The sequence below is a fragment of the Canis aureus genome, chromosome 24 (assembly GCF_053574225.1).
Source record: "Canis aureus isolate CA01 chromosome 24, VMU_Caureus_v.1.0, whole genome shotgun sequence".
NCBI classification, from domain to species: Eukaryota; Metazoa; Chordata; class Mammalia; order Carnivora; family Canidae; genus Canis; species Canis aureus.
The window spans coordinates 45,911,227-45,930,281 of NC_135634.1; the positions used below are offsets into that span (position 1 = coordinate 45,911,227).

A 19,055-nucleotide genomic window follows, 5' to 3' on the forward strand; every position below is an offset into this window, starting at 1 on the left:
AGATTTTTATTTATTTGGGATCCCTGGGTGGCGCAGCGGTTTGGCGCCTGCCTTTGGCCCAGGGCGTGATCCTGGAGACCCGGGATCAAATCCCACGTCGGGCTCCCGGTGCATGGAGCCTGCTTCTCCCTCTGCCTGTGTCTCTGCCTCATTCTCTCTCTCTCTCTCTGTGACTATCACAAATAAATAAATAAAAAAAAATTTAAAAAAAATTTAAAAAAAAAAGATTTTTATTTATTTATTTATTTATTTATTCATGAGAGACACAGAGAGAGGGAGGGAGAGGCAGAGACAGAGGTAGAGGGAGAAGCAGGCTCCACGCAGGGAGCCCGAGTGGGACTTGATTCCGAGTCTCCAGGATCACGCCCTGGACTGAAGGCGGTGCTAAACCGCTGAGCCATCCAGGCTGCCCCAGTGGATCAGTTTAAATATACTGTGTGGCACATCCATCCCATGAAATTCTACTCAGCAATAAAAAAGAACACGTCACTGATACACACAATGGCATGTGTCTCTCAAGGGCATGATGCTGAGTGGAAAGAGCCGATTTCAAAAGGCCATTTACTGTATGATTTCACTTATACAACAGTCTAAGGTTGATAAAATTATAGAAATGGTAAACTGACCAGTAGCTGCTCAGGGAGCTAAGGATGGAGCTGTGGGGAGGGGATGACTTGAGAGATGACTCTTCAGTGAGGAAACCGTCAAGCTCCACAGGAGATAAAGTGGCTTAGAACTGTACACACACTGTACCATGTCCGCCTCCTGGTTTGGATACTGTACTACAGTTATCTAAGATGTAACCACTGTAAGAAACTGAATGAAAGACACACAGGGACTTCTCTGTACTATCTTTGCAACTTCCTGTGAATCTATAATTATTTCAACTAAGATAGCTATTTTAAAAAAGAGAGAGCGTAAAAAAAAAAAAAAAGTGGCATTTCTAGGCACTTGATGATGAGAATGTCCCTCAGCAGAACAGTTTCTGGAAGGTCATTTGGCAGTATGTCCTCAAATGTCATCAAAACCCAAATCCTGGGCAGCCCGGGTGGCTCAGTGGTTTAGCGCCCCCAGGGCGTGATCCTGGAGACCCGGGAACGAGTCCGGTGTCGGGCTCCCTACATGGAGCCTGCTTCTCCCTCTGCCTGTGTCTGTGCCCCTCTTTCTGTGTCTCTCATGAGTAAATAAATAAAATCTTTAAAAAAAAAACAAAAAACAAATCCTGTTCTACATTTGAGGAACACAAAGATGTATCTGTAAGGATGTTCATCACAATATTCATGATAAGGGGGAAATTGGAAATAACTTAAATGTCCTGACTAAAGGGAGTTGATTAAATAATTCATGGTACATCCATTCAAAGATGCCGTGTGTGGCCATTAAAATGATGAGTACAGGGATCCCTGGGTGGCGCAGCGGTTTGGCGCCTGCCTTTGGCCCAGGGCGCGATCCTGGAGACCCGGGATCAAATCCCACATCGGGCTCCCAGTGCATGGAGCCTGCTTCTCCCTCTGCCTGTGTCTCTGCCTCTCTCTCTCTCTCTCTGTGTGACTATCATAAATTAAAAAAAAAAAATATTGAGTACATATTATGTGTGTGTGTGGGGGGGAGTGTGTGTGTATAAAAATAGACACTTGGAATATATAGTTGTGTGAGAAAAGCCATTAACTGAACAATATGTATTGTGGGATCTCATTTTTTTAGTAAAAACATCCATATAAATATATACGCATCTAGAAAAAAAATTCTGTGCCGGTGTCTTGACACTGGGTATCTCTGAGTGGTGGGTATTTGAGTGACTTTGTCTTCTCTTTGCTTAACTTCCCTTTCTAATTTTCCTATAATGAACATGGATTACTTGTGTAATTATAAACTACAGGGAGGGGCGCTGGGGTGGCTCAGTTGGTTAAGCATCTGACTCTTGATCTCAGCTTAGGTCCTGATCTCAGGGTCATGAGTTCAAGTCCTGCTTCAGGCATGCTGAACGTGGAACCTCCTTAAAAACAAAACAAAAAACTGCAGATAAATATATGAAGAAGGCCTGTGGTCTCTTTCGTCTTCCCCACCTCATTGCTCTCTCCATTTTGGTTTAGATGGTATCGTGTTGGTGGATCCCGAGCTTGTGAAGGGAAAGAAAGGTAAGACAGGCTTCTTGTCTTCCCAGGACCTGGTCTGGTCTGGTCTTAGTGCTAGGAAAGAAGTTTCTAGGAAACAGCTGGTGCTGTCTTGCACACCCACCCCTACCAGGCCCTGTCCCCCACATTCCCTCGTATAATCTTTGGGACATTGTCCTGTTCACATCAGAGCTCATTGTCCCCGTTTCTCAGATGAAGGTAAAGACCCAAGGGAGCTACTTACTTGTCCAGGGTGGAGCGCATGTCTGTGGGCTCTATCAGGTGTGCGCTTGCCCTGTGTCATGTAGTTCCACACCAGCGGCAGAACTCAGGAAGGCTCCTTGGTGTATTTATCCCAAAACGGGGCAATCAAGCATGCTGGAAGTCTCACTTTTTTTTTTTTTTTTTTAAATCCTGACCGTGGTGGTTCTGAACCACAGCATCAGAGCATCCTTGAAGATCTCTGGCAGCTGTGATATCTGGCGAGTAATTTGGTGCTAATAACAGTCGTGTAAACTACATTAGGGCAGACCCGAGCTATCCTTATGAAGATGTCACTGACTCAGTTCCATTCCAAGTATGCCTTTCGGAGTGGTTGCTACTGGCAACAACAAGGAGTTTTTTTCACCCCTGGATGTGTCCTTGGGAGCACATCAGATGTGGGCCTCAGCACTGAGGGGGGCATGGCAGAAATGGGGCTGAAAACCACCTCTTCTGTTGTCTCTGATCTTCTCCGGGGTGTCCCGCTTCTCTGTGGCACTTGGAGGCACCTGGTTTGAGCCCTGAAAGCCTATGCCCTTGGCTGGAGGAGGGCACCTGCTCTGAGGGAAAGCACTGGCCAGCAAGGGAGGCATAAGGCCAGGTCATCTCTGGGCACCGTCCTCTTAACAAACATTGGGTGAGGGACAGGCAATTGGTCAGTGGCTCTTCTGAGCTTTGTGGTGAAGACACAGACAAGATCCACCACCAATGACTTCTAAGGACATCTTAGATGACTTCTGAGATGCTTTCTGTTCAAGGATAATGCACTTTATGTGCTTTTATTTACCCCATAAAAGACTGTTGTAAATTGTCTGCCCTCAAAACGTATAGTTTCATGCAATCCTTTTGGTCCACTAGAGGCATAGATTGTTTCTGTTTAATCAAATTGAGTTTTCAGAGTTTCAGAGAATGCCTGATAAGTTTCTGAGCAATGTGAAGGAAGCGTTTCTGGGGTTTGGTTTCATCTCCCCTCCTGGTCCGTGAGCCCCTGTCCAGCTCCTCTGGCAGACCCCTGTCTGGTGCAGGTCCATCATGCTCCCCAGCGCTGTGTCCCTCTGCTTATCACCTTCATTCTCTGTTAAAAGCCTCCTGAGTTCCCCGAGCAGGTGGGTGGAGAGAAGGGGGTGGTAGGATGGAGGACACAGGAGAATCTGTGGGCAAAATATGTGGTTCATGTGACTATCTTCTTGTCCCCTGTCCCCTGACTCACAAACCCATTTAGAGTAATTAACACAAGCCCTGGGGAAGGTGCTGGATCTCCAGAAGGGTGTGGGCTGCCTCGGTGCTGTGGTTCTCTTTTTTTTTTTTTTTGGTGCTATGGTTCTCAAACCCCATCCCCTTTGGACGTTGATGGTTGGATGGGGGGCGGGGCAGGGGGGGGCAGTGTCAGCGCTTACCCCATGTTCACTTGGCCAGACGGGGGTGCCATGCCAATGGGACAAACCTGCCCCCTTCTTGTCACCCCTCCAGTGTATGTCTCTCTGACCTGCGCCTTCCGCTACGGCCAGGAAGACATCGACGTGATTGGCCTGAGCTTCCGCAGGGACCTATACTTCTCTCAGGTCCAGGTGTTCCCACCCGTAGAGGCTGCAGGCGCCCCCACGAAGCTGCAGGAGAGCCTGATGAAGAAGCTGGGGGGCAACACGTACCCCTTCCTGCTCACGGTGGGTGACTCCCCCCATGTCCCTGCCCTGGTTCCTTCACCCTCAGCACCTTGCAGTGTGACCAGGAGCGAAGGAGAGGGGACAGAGCAATGACTTCACATTTGTGGGCCTTCAAATTGCATCCTTGGAGGAAATTCTACATTGCACGGGCTGTGATTGTCTTTTTTTAAGTCCTTGAAAATAGCCTCTCAGCCTTTGAAGGCACCACTTCAACCTACGGTTTAAATATTTCCCTTCATCCGACCACCTAATTATACGGGCATGTTATTCCTTCACTCGCTCATCTATAAAAAGAAAGAAGTGCCCCTCGGTTGGCCCGGACGAGCTCGGCCCATGAAAGAGCTCCCTGCAGGACAGGAGATCGTGCCGCAGTCAGAAGTTGTCTGTAGCCTCGACGGCAGGGCCGGCAGGGCCGTGGGTCATAAACGGCTGCATCTCTCCAGAGGCCCTCTCCTGCTGGGGGGATCCTGGCCACCCACGGTGCCAGCGTCTGTGCCTCCCAAAGACTTGGGCGGCACGAACTCAGGTTGGGGAATGCTGCTACCAATCCTTGTTACCAGTGTGGCTATGTGTCTTAAGATGATATATTTCTCCAAAGTTACATGGTTCAGCCTTAAGAGAAGGAAATTTTGCCATCTACTCCGCAACACGAATGAGGAGAACACTAGACTGAGTCACAGGAGCAGACACAAAAGGACAGTGTGTGATTCCACTTATGTGGGGACCCGGAGCCACCAGGCTTGTAGACACAGAGTATAGAGCAGTGGTCGGAGAGTCAGTGTTGACTGGGGACAGAGCTTCAGTGTGGGATGCGTGGTGGGGATCATTGCAGAACTACGTGAACATCCTTCAGGTCACTAAATTGTATGCTGAAAATGTCAGTTTTTGTGATGCATACTTTATAACATTTTTTTTAGTGATTAAAAAAATTGTAAACTTTTTTTTTTTTTAATCACACACACAAAAAAACCATTTCGTGGTCCTGCATGTTCTCATGACCTGGCATTGGGAGTTTGAAGTGATATAACCCTTTTAGAGCTAACATGCCAGGACATATCAAAAACCTTAAGAATGTGGTTTTGATCTACAGTTCCCTTTCCAGAAGCATAGCCTGTGGACTTGTTTGGATAAAACTGCGCTAAGGTGGATGAAGAAGGTCGATCGCAGCATTGTTGATCATGGCAAAAAAAGCAAAGTACCATTTAATGAAGGGTCAGCCAACACAGGGCACTGGCTAAATTAAATGCGGGGTTAACGAAGGCCAAAGAACAGTGATGGAGAACTCATGGTGTAGAAAAATGGTCCTGATGCATTCTGAGTAGGGTTGGGGCGGTAATGTGAGCCAAGCAGACGACAGGACACATGCATCGTTGAGTCTCATTTCTGTAAAACACATACATCTACGTACATATTCACGTGTGAGGGAGCCCCTAGGACACTTGGAAGTCCATGTTCATAATGTTATTCTAGATGTTGGCAACATGGGTGAATGTGGTGGGTTTTTTTGTTGTTTCATTTTGTTTTGCTTGCTCGCTCTCTTCTCATCTTCCTTTTCCAAGTTTTACACACTGAGTGCATATTGCATGTGGAATAGTGCCTTTGAAAGAAATGACTTGTTTCTTCCCACAGTTCCCTGATTACTTACCCTGCTCGGTGATGCTGCAGCCAGCTCCGCAAGACATGGGGAAGGTTAGTGCAAAAAGAAAGGCCAGGGACTAATTCATGCCTTCAAATGACTTTTCAAAATAGCCTTTTCTCTGGGGAAAATTTCAAATGTGCACAAAAGTAGAGAGGCATTATAATGAACCCGTCACTTGTCTTCAGCAGCTGTTAGCCAGCACGGAGCCCATGGACAGAGTAGTAGGCCTACCCTTGGTGTGTCCCACAGAAATCAGGCAAAAACCAAATAACAAGTGTCTACGGGGCCCATCCAAGGATGGCAGGCACTCTGGAGAACACGAGGCTAGCAAGAGGCAAAGGGAGAGTCTGGTGGGGTGGTTGTTCAGGAGGTTTAAAGAAGGCCTCCCCAGGAGGGTAAAGGAGGAGCCACTATCCCAAGGGAGAGCCCCCCAGGCAGAGGGGACATGGCACATGGTGTGCCGGGGCTGGAGGAGCAGAGGGAAATGGCAAGAGTGGGTCAGAGGCATGGGGAGGTGCAGGCCGTGTAGACTTTCAGTGAGATGGGAGCCTACAGGGCTCTGAACGATAGGTGCTGACCTAGGCTTCCCAGGGGCATCCTGACCACTGCACTGAGAAGGGTTGGGTGGGCCAAGCATGAGCTCCCAAGGCGGGGAAAAGCAAAGGGGCTGAGTGTGCACAAGGAGGAGTGGCCATGGTGGGCAGGGGACTCTAAGCCATGAAGAAGGGCGGTGAGGAACAGGGGGAGAGGGTAAAGGTGCCAGGACCCAGGATTGATCACAGGCCCCCAAAAGGGGAGGGCAGAGAGTGGCGGGGCTGCCTCAGAAGTACCAAGGGGTGTAGGCCAGAAGCCACAGTCTGGGCAGTGACTTTCAGTGTGGGGGTCTTGCCCCGTTGGTGGTTTGTGAAGTCAGTGTGGTGGATCAGGAGTGGCATCGGAGAAACATGGCATAGAATGAAATAGAATAAGATGGGAAATCTCAGAATGTGTCTCCCATAGCAAGACTCAGTGTTGCTTCATGAGAGCTGTTGCACACACGTGTGTCTGCTTATGGGGCCGCATGATAAACCTGGCTCCTTCCTGTGGTTGGTGGCCTGGTCCAGGAAAATGCAGGTGAGCTGAGGGTGGCCGAGACGGAGGAGGACAAGGCCACTGAATCAGAGTGGGGGATGTTGGGCCAGCCCGGGTGCTCTCTTTCCTCTGTCCCAAGAGAGGAGTAGCTGCAGGAAAGGGGGCCTGAACTGGGCCCTCAGGGGCCTAGGAGGGGACTGGCCAAAAGCCCAGGGGCCTCAGACCCTTACAAGCTGAGTAGACCCTGGAGCTGGGGCAGAGAGGACACAAAGGAGTTTGTCAAATACAAAATAGAGGGAGACAGAGAAGCATGAAGCCCTTAGGCAGAAGGAACAGTGTTATTTTTGATCCCAGGACCCTGAGATCATGATCTGAGCTGAAGGGAGACACTTAACCAACTGAGCCACCCAGGTACCCCCCACTTCCAGCTTCTTTGAAAAAGTTGGAATTGCCGCCAGTGCAGGGGACCCCATTCCAGCCTCGCCACCCCAGGGCCCGGCGCTGGCAGCCAGTGTTTTCGGTCGTGGACCCCCTGCTAGCCCTGTGAGCACCTGCGTCTATCCCCTGCTGTAAGCAGTGCAACGTCAGAGATACATACAGATGGGGTCACATCTAGAGGGACAACTAAATGGAGGCAGAGCTAGACACCATACATGATCTCCCTGGGAGCTTGGGGCCACAGTGCACTCCTCGTCTGGATGTCATTCTTTCCTCACTCAGCAAACCTAGCCTTAATGGGGTGGCCCTAAAAAGGACAGGGCTAAGACAAAAAGACAAGGTGCCACGTAACATGGGAGGTGTGACCCCATTCCAGCTCCCGGGAAGGGAGGTGCTGACTGAAGCCTTGTCTCTTCTCTTGCTCCACTGCAGTGCTGTGGGGTCGACTTTGAGGTCAAGGCATTCGCCAGAGACAGCACAGAGGATGAAGAGGACAAAGTGCCCAAAAAGTAAGAGTATAGCTGCAGGAAAAGGGGTGGCCCCCGGGGTGGGGGTGGGGGGTCAGGAGCTGGGGTGGGAGGCTGCCCCTCACTCCCGCTCTGTGGCCTGCGAGGCCAGGGGGATGGGGCCTGCCCCGCCCAGGCAGCCAGGACCGAAGGATGTCTACACACGGGCAGGGGCAGTGGCTCACCATTTGGGGGAGGCAAAATGGCAGAGGAGCTAGCAAGCTCAAGGTTCACGTAAGCCTCTAGCAGCCCCCGGATTCTCTCCCTCTCCAGTTTGCTTCTTCTTCGGTAACTCCTCTGCTGTGATAAAATACACACAACATGAGGTTTACCATTTTAACCATTTCTGAGTGTGAACTTCGGAGGCATTAGTACATGCACTGTGTTGCACAGCCGTAGTTACAGCATAGCCACTCTCTGCACCCCACACTGTCTACACCCAGCATGTTTCATCACCCTGGACAGAGGCTCTCTCCCCAGCAGGCAGTGACTCCTGGCTCTTCTGCCTTCCCAGGCCCCGCTGTTCAGTTGTCTTCTTGTACCTGAACAAGGCCCTCGATCGTGCCCTCCACACTTTTTCCTCACACTCAACACGCACACACCCGTGGAGGCTTGCTGTTGTAGTAAGTCACAGTGACGGAGAGCCTGGAGGCATGTCACGTAGGGCACTCAGCCCCTTACCCCCACCCCGGGCTGTGCCCTGAGAGCTGAAGCCGAGAGTGACCCGGAGCAGGCCCACCAGCCCCATGCCACCCAGCTGGTGAAACCTCAGAGAAGGGACCAGAAAACAGGTCCTTGGGGCCCTCTCCCACCCCAACATGGGGTCCTTCCTCTTCTGGCTCACCCATTATCCCTTGGGAGCATTCCTGAAGCATCACAGCGTGAGTACGGGGAGAGAGATCTAGAAGCCCCCCGAGGAGGCCTGGCGGTAACCCCAGAACTGTCTGCACTTTTCATCTGCAGGAGCTCCGTGCGTTTACTGATCCGGAAAGTACAGCATGCGCCATCGAAGATGGGTCCCCAGCCCCGAGCTGAGGCCGCCTGGCAGTTCTTCATGTCCGACAAGCCCTTGCACCTGGCTGTCTCCCTCAGCAAAGAGGTGAGCCGCTGGCTGGTGCTGTGCCCCTATTGTGAGCAGGCCCGGGGCAATCTGCTGTGGGTGCTGCAAGCCATGTTGTGTCTGGGCATAGTTAAAGCACCAACGCTTGTGAACAATTGGCTTTTCTCATAACTTGGACTGAGTAAAGATGACCCTCAGACTAGGTCACTGCACTGCCAGTCCTGAGCAACTAGGGAGGAGTGTGGTGGTTTCCTCGTACCTCTGACACAGGCGGTTCCCCCCCCCCTCACCCGGCCCCTTGGGTCTCATGTACTGATGGGTGTGGTCTTGCGAATTGTTTACTTCCCTAGAAAATGTCAGTTTCAATGTAATGGTGAAGGGGTGGCTGAGTCACCCGTGGATGTCATTTCTTCATATGTCATTTCTTCATATGAAGAACCACTGGCCGAGGCTGTCTTGGTCACCGAGAGTTGTGCACACGTGTTGGCAAAGTCTCAACATACCGACCGTGTGTGTATGCATGCCTGTGTGTGCACACATGCCCGCCTGGGCCTAGGTCACATGCCCTCCTGGGGCAGAGCTCCCCACTCATTCCCCCTCACTGCACTCACTCTGCCCCACACGGCCTTGTGGTTCCACCCAGGACCCCCATGGCTACCTCTGTCATGACCGTCAGGACTGGGTGTTCCAGGTGGGAGCACTCTTGCTCCCCTCTGCGCTGGTCACCGCTGTCCTCCTCGGCATGCCACAGACGAGGTGGACCATGTTCCGGACCCCTCGCTAAAGGAAGCCTGTTGCTATCGCTTTATCTTCCTTTGAGGTGTGGGAATTCAGCCACACTTGGAGGGTGGGGGTAAACCTAGAAAGCCATGAGATTAAAGATACCACCACACTCTGTTCCTCTTTTCTGACTTCCCTGCTAACTTTTTCAGATCTATTTCCATGGGGAGCCCATTACTGTGACTGTGACTGTGACCAATAACACAGAGAAGACTGTGAAGAAGATTAAAGCATTAGGTAGGAACTTCTCAAAAGAGGAAGGCAGAGTCTTCTAGAATTTCTCAGTCTGGTTGTATTTCCCCAGGGTCTCTCCTCTGGGCATATAAGGCTCTCCTGGGTCTTTGGAACTGCCTGTTTATCTGTGTTGTCATGGAGAGCAGGAACTTACAGGAGGAAAGTGTTTCAAGTGTCACCTCATGCAACCTCCTGGCCAGCTTAGGGGAGCTGTCTGTTGTCTTGAAACGACATCTCTGACAGGCGATCCTCCATTATTCCATGCCGTGCCTTCCTGGAGGAGCCCCTTGCCAGATCCCGGGGGGAGCCAAATGAGGAGTTTTCATTCTTAGACCAGAATTAATTTTTGTTGACAGAGGCAGCACAGTGTAGTGGGAAAAGCGCTAGAATGAGCACAGTGGGCCTAATTGTGGGCTCATGCTGTGTGAATCCCAGTTGACATCCACAGCACTGGTTCCTGGTCTACCTTCCTGGATTTTTGTGAAGCTCCAGGGATTAGAGTGCTTTTATAAATGATTAAGCCCTCCTGTCTCTGGTGCTGTTGCGTTAGTACGGTGTGATGGCCAAGCCTTGCCTGATACTACACTCAACGCATGTCCTGCCTGCTGTTCTACACATATTTCCATTTCTTCGGCTCAGAGGGCATCGAGGTACAGGGGATGGTCAGATGTCATGGTCTTATAGGGGCTACATGAAAAAGACACAACCAGGGAGGGTGACCTCTACGTTCACCACTAACTCACTCAATGACTAAGACAAAGTCAGACTCATAGTTTGTGATGGTGACCAACTATCCTGGCTGGACTAGGATTTTCTTTTTCCTTTTTTTTTTTTTTTTCTTTTTAAGTTTTTGTTTGTTTGTTTTAAGTAATCTCTACGTCCAACGTGGAACTTGAACTCATGATCCCTGAGATCAAGAGTTGCATGCTCTTCTGACTGAGCCAGCCAGGTGACCCTTGACCAGGATTTTCAGTGCTAAAATGGGCTAGTTCCAGGCAAATCAAGATGGTTGGTCACTTGTTTCACACACCACTTTCCTCTTCCTTGTGTGTGTGCATCATAAATAAGGTTCAGGAGGGATCCCTGGGTGGCGCAGTGGTTTGGCACCTGCCTTTGGCCCAGGGCGCGATCCTGGAGACCCGGGATCGAGTCCCACATCAGGCTCCCGGTGCGTGGAGCCTGCTTCTCCCTCTGCCTGTGTCTCTGCCTCTCTCTCTCTCTCTCTGTGACTATCATAAATAAATAAAATAAAAAAATAAAAATTAATTAAAAAAATTAAAAAAAAGATAAGGTTCAGGAGTTTTGATGCATGCATACCTAAGAATTATTAGAGGGTTTTCCTGATGCTGATATGAATGCTTATAGCTTTGTTTTATGTTGGTGTAGTTCATCTGCTTTCGATCTTTGTAGGACCTGGTATTATTTAGCATGTTAAATGTAGTATCCAATACAGTGTTCCACAAAGTAACAGGATTGAGGAAGTATCATTTGATACTTTGATTTTTAAATTATTTCTCAAAGTTTTATGAGTTCTCACATCAAAGCCATTAAAATGTGAAAGAATTTGTCAAACTTTCAGAAGCAAGATGTTAGTAGCTTTTTATAGGCTGAGCACTGTGCTGAGTGCTTCACATAAGTTGTTTCTTTTAACCTTCAAATTTGATTTTAAGAGAGATTAAAAATTAGTCTTTTGGGACGCCTGGGTGGCTCAGTGGTTGGGCGGCTGCCCTTGGCTCAGGGTGTGATCCTGGAGACCCGAGATGAGTCCCACATCGGGCTCCCTGCATGGAGCCTGCTTCTCCCTCTGCCTGTCTGTCTGCCTCTCTCTGTGTATGTCTCTCATGAATAAATAAATAAAATCTTTTAAAAAATTAGTTTTTTGATCATCACAACAACCATTAAGTTAGCTGAATTGTCATTCATTTTGCTGATGGGGAAATTGAGGCATAGAAGAGCTGTGCGATTCACCCCACGGCTGGCAGCTAAGCTGGTATTTGAGCCCAGGGAGTCCACCTTTTTTTTTTTTAAGTTTCATTCATTCATTCATTCATTCATTCATTCATTCATTCATTCATTCATAAGAGACAGAGAGAGAGAGAAGGAGAAACACAGGCAGAGAGAGAAGCCGACTCCATGCAGGGAGCCCGATGTGAGGCTCGATCCCAGAACTCCAGGATCATGCCCTCGACAGAAGGTGGACACTCAACCACTGAGCCACCCAGGTGTCCCATGGGAGTCCACCTTCCTATCCACATGCACAAGTCAGGTCTATGCTGCCAGCAGGTGGTTTCTTGCTTGGATAATTGGAAGGAGGTGCTCATAAAATAATATAGTGGTATAAGGGGGCAGGTTTGGAGAAAGCACAAATGGTGAGTTCAAGTACACTTGGAAGGATATGCAAGGGTAGGTATGGGGTGGACTCAGCAGAGAGGAGTCTCCTAGGTGGTGCAGTTTTAGGGAGGCTGGCTCATAGGTGTGAGCTGCCCAGAGCAGGTTATTGGTGAACAGGAGTGGCCTGAGGACAGGACTCAGAAACCCTAGCCTTAAAGCCAAGCCTGAGAAGTACACTCCAACAGCCATTAGACAGGGAAGACCAACCATGTCCCTGGCAGGCACCATGCACATGCGTGGAGGACCCCACATTGGATCACTCACCCCTGTCTTCCCTCTGCAGTGGAACAAGTGGCCAACGTGGTTCTCTACTCGAGTGATTATTATACCAAGCCGGTGGCCCAGGAGGAAACACAGTGAGTAGCTGGTTGGGTTTGTATTTCCTGGGTGACTCAGGCTTCCTTGTCAAGTTCCCCTTTCGTTCACCCTGAAGGGGGAAGTAGGATGCTTGGCTTCCTTCCCCTTTTCTCACTTCAAGGGCTGCAAAGAAAGTTAGCATCTCAGTTGTGTTCTCACTCACAAGAGTTCTGAGAGCTCTCACTCACAGGGAATGATGGAAAGGAGAGAAACAAAGATTGAAATGGCACAGTGGGAACAGCTGGAACTTTCTGTTGCTCCTTGGAATAAGTCGGTAGGAATTTGATACTATTTCTGCCCCCAGAGCAGACAAGCAAATGATCTGTCATCCCAGGCGAGTGTTCTCGGTCTTTTGATCTGCAACTCAATTTGCAAATGTGGTACCAACGACAGCCAGATTCCAATGATATGTCAATTCTGAGCCTGGCATCATGAATCATTTCTCTCCCTTCATTAGAATCAAAAGCAGATGAGTATCCTGTGATGGTGTCTTCGTGCTGGAGCCAGACACCTGCTGAGTCTTGCTCCACGCTATTCATTCACACACAGGTTACTGGGGTGACGCCTCCTCCAGAGAGGGTCACTTGGGCAGGTCCTTTTCTCTTTGTCTCACGGATGTGTCGCAGCACTGTTGTATACAAAAAATATTACCAGAGCAACAGGAAGGGGACTGGTGATGAAAGACAAACTGATTCAGCAGGAGAACATGACGTAAACCTTAAAAGACAAATTTGGAATAAACTTACTCAATGCAGAGCTGGACCCAAGTTTAAATATAGGTCCAGAGGGGAGGGAGGCAGGAAAGAGCCGCAGCTCACTGGCTGCTCCCTTGGTGCTGGCCTGGGTCTGTTCTCCCCTGCAGGTGCATCCTCACACGTCCTCGTGTCCCGGGGTCTCCTTGGCTCGCTTTTTGGCATAGGCTCAATGATGAAAGGAGAAAATTGCTCCCTGGCTGAGTTTTTCCCTCTTAAAGCCCATTATCTGGCCTTCTTTTCAGCAATTCAGTGCATTTTGGACCAAATGATTCCCAGGAAACTGGCGACTGTTGTAGGGTCCCCGCAAGGGAGCCTGAAAACTGAGCTAGATCGTGCTCACAGGTCTCAGACCAGAAGCCACTCAGAAGGCTGCAGAGCCTGAGTCATTGTCCTTGAACCCTGGGGCTGACTCCTGGGTGGTGTTTTCAGGGCCACTCCCTGCCTTCTCCTGGCTGGGCACCAGGAAGGAGGATGTGTCAGGAGGGGTGACATGGGCTGTCGGCTGGCTGCATGGATGCTTCTGGGCACAGGTGTGGTACGAGCACACCAGTGAATGGCAGAGCCACCTCTACAGCCTCAGATGCCATTCCATGAGCCAGGGATGCTCTAGTCCTGGAGAAACCCTCACTGTTGTGTCCCCAGCTCTATCCCCGATCTGCAGACCCATGGTTTGGCATGGATTCCCTGTGTCTGTCAGAGGCTGAGACACCCACCACCTGACCAGTGACCCAGTGATCCAGTGACAGGGAAGAGCTAGGAGAGACAGAGCACATGTGCTTGAACCAAACCAGTCCAGTCCTCCTGGCTCACAGAGGGCCCCACCACACCCTCCTCAACAGCCCACTCCCTTGGGCACATGCCCATCCTCCTGATTGCAACAGCTCTGGGTGACAGGCGACTTCCAGCCTAGGCTTATTGCAGGCACTGGCCACATGGCCTGCAGCCCACCATATGGTCCTGAAGTCTCAGGAGGAGACTGACCTTTATGCTAGTCAGTCTCAGTTAACCCCACAGAATACTCTAGAAATTCAGTGACTCAGAGGAGCAGGGACTTGAGGGAATGTCTTAATGTTGCCGCCAGCCTGTTTTGAGATGTCACTAATGTTTCTTGTAAGGCAAGTGCACAGATAACCTAAACTATCTTCCCCCTGGAAAATGCTTGATGGCAGATAGGGTCTCGTGGGACTGATGGTGGCTTTATGGCCATAAGAATCGTTAGCGAAATAGCCTGTTCCTCTTCCTACAGAGAAAAAGTGCCACCGAACAGCACTCTGACCACGACGCTGACGCTGGTGCCCTTGCTGGCCAACAACCGTGAAAGAAGGGGCATCGCCCTGGATGGGAAGATTAAGCATGAGGACACGAACCTTGCTTCGAGCACCATGTGAGTCCTTGTAACTCAGGAGATGGGCACCCAAGACTCAGTGCAGAGGAGGTGCTGGTCTGCTCCCCTTCTCGTCTCACCCCCTGCCCCCCAGGCTCACAGGCTCCCATGTAGCATGATGGCTGTCACTCCAGGCACAGAGTGCTGATTCAGTGATCCAAGGAGGCCCCACACTCCCACCCCTGATGTGACATGGTGGTTACAGGAATGGGCTCTGGGGGCAGCCTCATGCCAAACCCCTGCTCCACTGCTTACAGGTGGGCTACTCTGGGCAAATTACTTGGGCTGTTTGAGAACCTCAGTTTTCCTGTCTGTACAGTGGGGGTGCTGCTTTTTCCCATGAAGAGGGTTATAAGGATTATGGGCAATGACAATCCATGTAAAATGTGGTGTTTGGTACACAGTGAGCACTCCAGCAATGTCAGCCATGACCTTCTAAAAATATCATTAGCAAGTATAGGTACCCTAAGCATAAAAACTGAGTAATGCAGGGGCACCTAGCTGGCCCAGTCAGTAGATCACACAGCTCTTGATCTCAGGGTCAGGGGTTCGAGCCCCATGGTTAGGCATGGAGCCTACTTAAAAAATAAGAATAAAAAAATAAACCAAGTAATGCAGGTAGCTGCATGAATAATGGAAATACCATTTATTCATTCCCACCAGCAAAGGTAAAGAACAGGAGGTTCTGATAGCTGCTGGTGTCAATTAAATATCAATGAAGCTAAGCCCTGATCTGCTGGCCCCAACTCAAAGAACCGCTCGCTGAATTTAGCCAGCAGATTCAGCACAAACTAGAGTGAGGCGTCAAGGTCAACTATCCACTGCCACTTCTCGCCATCCTTTGAGGCTTCCATTCCAGAGCATGTCTGTTGGTGAGTGCTGAGCGTTTGGGGGAGAGCCATACCCCAGGCCCAAAGCCCACTGCCAGCCATCCCCTGTGTGATGCTGGGCAGCTCCCTCAGTGGTCCGGTAGCCTCCTCCAAGGTGATGCCATCTGGAAGAGGCTCTCCTATTTGACCTCCATGACCCCATAGCTCAGTAGCACGTCTTCTCAGATACAATAGTGGGGGTCCCAAACATTTGGCAGAAGGCAGAATCATGGGAGTCCAAGGATTTTTTGAGGATAATTTGCCAAGTTTATATGTTCGATTCTAAGGCACTTTGGTGGAGGTCTGGAGAGTGATTGAGGGACACCAGACCAGGTTCATGGCAATCACGACATCAACAGTATGTTTGTAAAAACGTTGTACGATCTGTGGACTATTTTGCAAACATGTAAGCCTTTTGTGAGGAAGGTGAATTTATACTCATTTTATGAATAAGGGAATTGAAGTTCAGCCAGGAGAGGCTTGACTAAGGTCACCTGATCAGTTAATGACAGAGCAAAGTCCGCTCCTCATTACCTGAGTCCCTCATTTACCCCCAGCTTCAGGGCTGCCTTCCAGGGTTCTAGAAAGTGACCATCACAGCAGAACCTGGATTAACCAATCTGTGTGTGTGTGTGTGTGTGTGTGTGTGTGTGTGTGTGTGTGTGTGTGAGAGAGAGAGAGAGAGAGAGAGAGATTGAGAGAGAGTGAGTGGGGACTACAGAGAGACTCTCGCATTCAAGGAAGATGGCAGAGGAGAAAGCTTGCAGGGCATACTCAGGCATGGGATGAAGCACCTCCTTTCCTTCAGCTGTTAAGTCAGACAGACAGTCCAGCAACGGGGTGGGGTCTCAGACTTGCAACCCCCTCTTTGTCCCCTTTGGTGGCAATCTCTCTTGATGGACTGTCTACATTCCATGATTCCAGATACAGGTATTTGCCCTCCACAAGAGCTCCAGGCACTGATGAGCCAGTGGAGTTTTTGGAGGGCGTCACAGCCCTGGGGGCAAGGTCCAATGGGCCTCTCATGGCGGGGGGGTCCCTGGGCTGGAGTCTGTGGGCCTGCAACCTGCCCTGCATTCTCAGCCCCTCCTCAGACCTGTCATGGCCTGCCTTCCTTAAGCCTTCAGCTTTCTTGGCCATGTGGTCTGTTGTCATTCACATTGTTCTAGCTAGCATGTCACGACGTTTTTCAGACCTTAACTCCTGTGACTGGGCATCCTGAAATACTTCATGTCCTTGCAACTGACCACCACGAATGAGATAATAATCTGTGTTACAATGCCCAGCATGGTGCCTGTCAGACAGTAGAACCTGGAATGGAGTCACTATTGGGGAAAGTTAGCACTGTCTTTGGGGGCACAGGCGATGGCCTCATGCACCACGTTCATTCACTTCAACATGATGCTGGTTGCTGGGGACGCAGGGCCAGAGCGCAAAGGAGGGAGACGCATGCTGATGGCAGGTGTCCAGGAAGGCTTCACAAAGGAAGGTCAGCTTCAGCTTGAGGTCTTAAGAGAACCAAGGAGGGAGGCATTCCAGGGAAGGCTTGTGTTTGGCAAGCCTGGCACACGGGAGATGCTGGGGCATAGTGGGGCATGAGATGGCAAAGGCAGGCAAAGGTCAGTTCATAGATTGCCTGCCAGGCCATGCTGAGGCTTGACCCTAGGAAAGCTCTCTGGCTGCAGTGTCTGAGAGCTCCGGGAAGGGGCCAGGCCTGTGGGAGATAAGTTACTGAGATAATATAGGCAGGAAAAGCCTATGGAGGACTCAGTGGTTGGCCAGGGATGGCAGGTGGGGCAGAGGAAGGAGCCAAGGAAGATGGCGGGGTGGGGGGGCAGGCGTTGGTTTCTGGAACCACCATCTGGCAGGTGGATGAACATCAGTGGAGGCAGAGCAAGAAGAACCAGGAAGCACCCTCTGCCTTCTGAACTTGCAGGGGGGGAAATCCCAAGCTACAATGCAGGAAAGGAATCCCCCTTCCTGACTATGGAAACTTCTAGGACTTTGACAGTGTGGTTGAATTTACGAGTTCCTTAAGAAGATGACCGCATTATGATAGACTTGTCTGGAGGTGAGGGATGTGTTCATCTAGTCTTTGCTCACTGCTGCTCCTCTGAATTCTTCTGCTTTTCTTTTCTTTTTGAGCAGAATAAAGGAGGGCATAGACCGGACTGTCCTGGGCATCCTGGTGTCTTACCATATCAAGGTGAAGCTCACGGTGTCAGGGTGAGTGTCCAAGAGCCAACGCCATGGGCTCTGTCTTGGCCTCTCCCCTTCCTTTCCTGAATGATTGGGAGCCAGAAAGAAGAAAGATCTACAAATTCTATGGATGACCAACTAGAGTTTTGGCGAGATCCTATTTATCTCATCAGTTCTGTTTGATATGACTTCACATGGGGAAAACAGTCAAAGAGCAAACTACAAAATAAGTTAGTACTACTTGGGAAAAGTGAGTGTGTGTTTGCTCATGCACTGTAAGTTGATACACAAAGAAGGGAAGTCAGTTTATTGCTACATCTCACTTCAGGAAAGAATGGCTGCCGCCTAACGAATTCTCGGTAGATCTTCATTTTTTGCATCCTAGGGGAAAAAAAACTTGAATTCTCATTTTCCTTTCAAATCCCACTGCCAAAGTTTCTGGCCTTTTACTTCGACGAGCCATCAAAGCAAGTCCACGCACATATTCCGTGAGCCACGCACAATCAAGAACTCCCCTAGTTTTGGTTGGGACAACAAAGTAGAGCACGGGTAGATTTTACAAATTGTGTTACCATAGTGTTTGTAGTTGTAGGGTCTTCCAAAGTGCGTAGATTACCTTTGAGTTTCTCTGAGAGGATCTAGGACAGTAGGGGTCAAGGTAAGTGAATAGCAGGTATTCCACAATGACCTTTATTGTTCATTCTTGAACATCAGGGCTCAGACCTAAGTGATTTCTTCTTTTAGCTAATCCACTTGAGAAAGAGATGAAATCACAAATGGAGAGGAATAGTCCAGTTGAATGAGATGGGATGCAAAGATCCCGTGAGCTGTGAGTGCAGAGCATGCTTGGGACATGTCCACCTCTGAATAATGGGAAATAGAGTTGTGTAACCATTGGGACAGTCACCAGCACTGTTTGCTTTTGTTTCCTAGCTTTCTGGGAGAGCTCACCTCCAGGTAAGCCTTGTCACCTTCCTTCTCTGCTTGATTCCCAAGGTATCACAGGGAACCAGTCCGGGGTTGAAAATAGTAGCTCAGAGGTGTTATGAAACGATGCCCACTGCCTTCTGGATGCATCATGCAAATGTTGTGTGAGGCTGGGGATGTTTCTTCGAGACCAAAGCTGAGCCTCCCCTGGGGAGGACACACGCACACACGCACACTCAGAAAACTGGCATGCTCCAGGCAGCAGCCTTTGTGTCCATGTCTAACATGAAGCTCACATTCTGAACCATTTAAAAATGTACAATATAGTGGCATCAAGGAGACATTTAAAATGTTGCATAACGATCACCACTGTCTGGTTCCTTTGTGTTTTTACCACCCCAAAAGG

General features: G+C 49.8%; 1 protein-coding gene across 4 annotated transcripts in view; it reads left to right on the forward strand.

Annotated features, from left to right (window-relative positions):
* Positions 1-19,055, forward strand: part of SAG (S-antigen visual arrestin) — a 43,142-nt gene that overhangs the window by 18,641 nt on the left and 5,446 nt on the right. For 3 of the 4 annotated variants that reach the window (XM_077869281.1, XM_077869283.1, XM_077869282.1), the window contains 10 exons: positions 2,094-2,138; positions 3,846-4,039; positions 5,669-5,728; positions 7,620-7,696; positions 8,657-8,792; positions 9,686-9,770; positions 12,442-12,514; positions 14,517-14,654; positions 17,672-17,749; positions 18,656-18,679. In XM_077869281.1, coding sequence (XP_077725407.1) covers positions 2,094-2,138; positions 3,846-4,039; positions 5,669-5,728; positions 7,620-7,696; positions 8,657-8,792; positions 9,686-9,770; positions 12,442-12,514; positions 14,517-14,654; positions 17,672-17,749; positions 18,656-18,679 — 910 coding nt within the window. The remainder of the gene's footprint in view (positions 1-2,093; positions 2,139-3,845; positions 4,040-5,668; positions 5,729-7,619; positions 7,697-8,656; positions 8,793-9,685; positions 9,771-12,441; positions 12,515-14,516; positions 14,655-17,671; positions 17,750-18,655; positions 18,680-19,055) is intronic. The other variant, XM_077869284.1, reaches the window with a different exon arrangement.